The 4,967-nt window shown below is 42.9% G+C and overlaps 1 protein-coding gene across 1 annotated transcript in view; it reads left to right on the top strand.

Moving 5' to 3' along the window:
* The window catches only part of AIFM1 (apoptosis inducing factor mitochondria associated 1), a 41,588-nt gene that overhangs the window by 26,265 nt on the left and 10,356 nt on the right, over window positions 1-4,967 (top strand). Inside the window, 2 exon segments of the mRNA XM_017863980.1 lie at window positions 3,684-3,768; window positions 4,430-4,506. Of these exon segments, the coding sequence (XP_017719469.1) occupies window positions 3,684-3,768; window positions 4,430-4,506 (162 nt within the window).

Genomic DNA, 4,967 nt, shown 5'->3' with positions numbered 1-4,967 from the left:
AAAAAAAAAAAAAAGACTAGAGGGAGACCATTTCAGAGATTATTGCAATAATCTAGGCAACAGATGATGAGATCCCAGATTAGAATAGTAGTGGTGTGATGATGATGATGAAGAAGAAGAAAGTAAGAGGTAAAATTTGTATAGTACCTATTCTAATCTTGTAAGCACAGTTATTAAATGCTTTATGTGTACCATCTCATTTTATCCTCCCAATAATCTTATGAGGTGGATATTATTTCCCTCTTACAGAGAAATAAGTTGAAATTTTTAAAAATAAATAAATTTTAAATAATTTGCCTAAACTCACATAGCTAGTAAGCGGTAGAGAGAGAATTTGAACCCGGGTCTGTCTGAGGCCACAGAATTGGAACCCAGATATTCTGATTCCAGAGCCTAAACTATTAATAGCATCAGTGTACAGTGTATTAATTTTTTTTTTTTTTTTTTTTTAGACAGATTCTCACTCTGTTGCCCAGGCTGGAGTACAGTGGCGTGATCTTGGCTCACTGCAACCTCTGCCTTCCAGGTTCAAGTGATTCTCCTGCCTTAGCCTCCTAAGTAGCTGCATGCGCCACCATACCTGGCTAATTTTTTTTTGTCTTTTTAGTAGAGACAGGATTTCACCATGTAGGCGAGGTTGGTCTCGAACTCCTGACCTTAGGTGATCCACCCACCTCGGCTTCGCAAAGTGCTGAGATTACAGGCGTGAGCCATCATGTCCAGCCAGTATTACTTCTTGATAGAAAGGTGAAGAGAAGTAGGGAGCACACTTGAGGCATGCTTAGGAGGCATGCTTGATGAGGCTTGGTGGTTGGTTAAAGGTAGGAGATGGAGGAGGCAAAGATGATTTTCTAATTTCTAGCCTGCATGTCTCAGCTGAAAAAGACATTACAAGAGGAAGAGCTAGTTTAAGGGAGAAGATAAAATTCAGTTTTGGACAAAAGACATTACAAGAGGAAGAGCTAGTTTAAGGGAGAAGATAAAATTCAGTTTTGGACCATTAAGTATGAAGTGGAATGTCTGTGTGAAGGTGTCTTCTGGGCTGTTGGACATATGACTGCTACGCTCAGGGGACCTGGGCTCAGACAGATAGTCGAGAATCATCTGCATATGTGTAGGAGTTGAAACCATGAGAGTAGGTGAAGCCTCCCAGGGAGAACTGATCTGGTGAGAAGAGGAGTAAGGCAAGGATAGAGCCCTGGGGAACCCCAATTTTTAGGAGGCAGGGTTAAGAAGAACCCACAAAGGAGACTAGGAAAGAACTTAAAAGAGTAGTATGAGGAAACCTGAGGACAGGAGCCAAGGATATAGGGAGTTTCAAGAAGGAGGATGTGATCCACAGTATTACTGTGGCAGAGGAATCTGGGAAGAAAAGAACTGTAAAATGCACCATGAGATTTGGCAGTTCAGATACCTTTGGGAGGCTGAAGCGGTGAATCGCTTGAGGTCAGGGGTTAGAGACCAGCCTGGCCAACATGGTGAAAACACGTCTCTACTAAAAATACAAAAATTAGCCGGGTGTGGTAGTGCACACCTGTAATCCCAGCTACTCAGGAGGCTGAAGCACAAGAATTGCTTGAATCCAGGAGGCGGAGGTTGCAGTGAGCCAAGATTGCATCAGTGCACTCCAGCCTGGGTGACAGAACAAGACTCCATCTCAAAAAAATAATAAAATAAAATAAAATAAAACAGATACCACTGGGAAGTTAGAAAAGAGGGTAAAGTACTCTTTCAAAAGATTTAAATGAGAACAGAGAGATGGCAATTGGATAAAAGCGTGCAGAGGACATAGAATCAAAGGCGGGACCTGTTGGATGGGACAAGAATGTTAATAGGCTGGGCGGGGGTGGTGGGGAGCCCTCATGCCTCATGGGAAGCTGTGGAAGATCACATCTAATGGCTTCATTTGTTTTCACAATACAATAGAACATAAGATGGTTATCTGAGAGCGAGCAATGTGAGGGTTGAGTAGCGGGATTGGATTGAAGAGGGAGCTTACCAAGGACAAATCAAAGGAGGCTAAAGAAGCTGCATCAGATCTCAGTTCATGTCGTTGCCTCTAGAAAGCTTTACCCAACCCACCCTGACTAGACTGCATATGTCATATGTTCCCAGTACTACCTGCACTGTTCTTACCACTCATATCACATTTATCACTCTTGATTACTGTTAGTGCTTATTAAATTGTCCTGGCCACTAAACTCTGAAAGTAGTGAGGATCACTGTCTAAACTTGATACATAGTAGGTGCTTAATTGAATGGTCTCATAGCTAGTAAAGAGTGGAGCAAAGACTGGGTGCCTATTCTCTCTGACTCCAAAGCTCAAGCTCTTAACCATAAGAAGGAGTAGGGTGCAAGGGAATTAAAGGTACTGGCAAAAGAACAGTTTGGATGTTCTACCATCAGCCCAAATTAGTTAGAATGGAGCAGCTAGTCAAATAAAAAGAGAAAATTGAAAGCAAGTATAGGAGACAGACTGAGCGAAAGCTGAAGGGATGGAAAATTGTGACCAACAAGTAGGATAATTGAGGTAGAAGGAGCGGTTTAGGAGATAACAAGATGAGGAACAGTATGAGCCAGTTTCCAAGGTCTTCAGTGAATCAGGAGGAGTAGCAAGGAGGTGGCTCAAAAAAGTGATTCATAGGAATATAGGACTCCTCTGATGTCCCTCAGAAGAGAATGAAAGTACAAGAATCTGGAAGCAGCAGACCAGTAACCTCAAGAAGCTTGCAAAATGCCAACACCTCCTCCTGGCCTTGCGATGTGGAGTGTGGGGGAACTAACAGCCTTTACATGTAAGCTCTCCTTAAGAGAGAGCCAAGTTTCAGTGAAGGCTACAAGTTGGAGAAAGCATTCTGTAAAAATGTTGTAGACGTAGGAGGGTTATTAACAAAGTAATAATAAGTAATTCCAAACAGCCAAATAAGAAAGGCTATTCTGATTCTCCTTTTCCACACATGGGGCAGGGCTTTGGGACTGTCATGACTTGCTCTAATGTTACCTGCTTTCTGTCTATTTCCACCATATGACTGCCTGAAAAAACTGGGTACCAGAAACTGTGGTTCCCATGATTACTTGGATATGGTTTCTTAAGGATCGCTTTAGGTCAAGAACTAATTCTTCTTATTGGGCTGACAACTTTTTTGTTTGTTTGTTTGTTTGTTTGTTTTGTTTTGTTTTGTTTTGAGACAGAATCTTTCTCTATTGCCCAGGCTGGAGTGCAGTGGCATGATCTCGGTTCACTGCAACCTTTGCCTCCCAGGTTCAAGTGATTCTCCTACCTCAGTCTCCCCAGTAGCTGGGACCACAGGCATATGCCACCACACCTGGCTACTTTTTGTATTTTTAGTAGAGACGGGGTTTCGCCATATTGGCCAGGCTGGTCTCGAACTCGTGGCCTCAGTGATCCGCCCGCCTCAGCCTCCCAGATTGTTGGGATTACAGGCATGAGTCACTCTGCCCGTCCTGGACTGACAACTTCTTATTGGCCTGGAGTTTGGGGGTGGTGATGGAAATATTCTGAAATCAGATAGTGGTGATGGTGGCACAACCTTGTGAATATATTGAAATCCACAGAATTCCACACTTTAAAATGGTGAATTTGATGTGAATTATATCTCAATAAATTTTTTTCAAAGCTAATTCATCTCTACCTCTTTTGTGTATGTGTGTGACTGTACCAGGTAGTACAGCTGGATGTGAGAGACAACATGGTGAAACTTAATGATGGCTCTCAAATAACTTATGAAAAGTGCTTGATTGCAACAGGTGAGCATTTCTGGAGATGGCTTTCTTCCCTGATACAGCTCATTCAAGTTTTAGAGTCCAGCTTTCTCTATAGAAGGTATTACTACTTAAGAAAATGGAAACCCAGACTCTCTGAAGTGGGTGTCTTCTCTTGGTACAAAAGCTGGCTGTGTCCAGGCATCCTGGATCACCAGCCCTTCTGGATGATCCTTGCTCTTCTCCCGGTAAAGGCATGAAGAAGTTGCCCTTTTTTCTCTCCCTGCTTAGCCTTCACCCTGTGCCCTGTGCCCTGAAAGTGATGTTGTTTGTGGCTTCATTGCCAGTTGCAATCAGAAACCAAGAGAGGAGACAGAAGCAATTCATCAAACCCATGTAGCTATGCTAGCTGGCAAATCCTCATGAGAAACTAGAAGAGAACATGGAAGCCAAAAGTAAGGCCTTTTGGCCACCTAGGGGGAGGGTGTACCCCTTGAAGACAGACTCTCAAATCTGCTTCTCAAAGACAACTGACAAAAAGCCTGCTGTGAGGCGAGCTGAAGGCAAACAAAGCCTTCATATCCTATCCTGTTGTTGCCGCCATGGTGCTAAGTGAAGAGGGCTCCACCTTTGTGTGGTGGAGGGAGTATTGTTTGGGCTAGCTTCTGCTTGTTGGGCTAAAGGGTTTTCCTTCTCTTATTTCCAGGAGGTACTCCAAGAAGTCTGTCTGCCATTGATAGGGCTGGAGCAGAGGTGAAGAGTAGAACAACGCTTTTCAGAAAGGTAATTGTCTGCTTTAGTGTTTTCTTTGTGTTGTTTTTGAAGAGGTAGTATAATCTTACAGTCCCCAAGCACCCACCCGGGACTTGGGAGATCCAAGTTCTATTTATGGCTCTTCTCCAGACTTGTTATCTGGCCTTGAGCAAGTCACTTCCTCTCTCTGCACCTCAGATACCTCACTCAAGTGTTTTAAGCTCCTACGGAAAAAATGGAGTGTTTGTATTGCTTGCAATAGATCCTTCTGATTGCTCTTCCATAGTTGTTTTTTCCTGATGCGTTTGATTCATTGGAACCCCTTATAGCCTGTTGGCATTTTCATTGCAAGTGCTGTGTAGAGACTTCAGAGAAAAAAGTACCTAAAGAAAAGCAAGGGGTGTTCTGCTGCTTAACACTGTGCATATAAAAACTGCTGTCATTTTTTCAGGGATAAGATTTGTCCTGTCTTTTTTTTTTTTTTTTTTTTT

Source organism: Rhinopithecus bieti, unplaced genomic scaffold (genome assembly GCF_001698545.2).
Source record: "Rhinopithecus bieti isolate Rb0 unplaced genomic scaffold, ASM169854v2 scaffold_75017, whole genome shotgun sequence".
Taxonomy (NCBI): domain Eukaryota; kingdom Metazoa; phylum Chordata; class Mammalia; order Primates; family Cercopithecidae; genus Rhinopithecus; species Rhinopithecus bieti.
The sequence above is the reverse complement of the archived record's forward strand: the minus strand, read 5'-3'. Positions and strand labels throughout refer to the sequence as shown.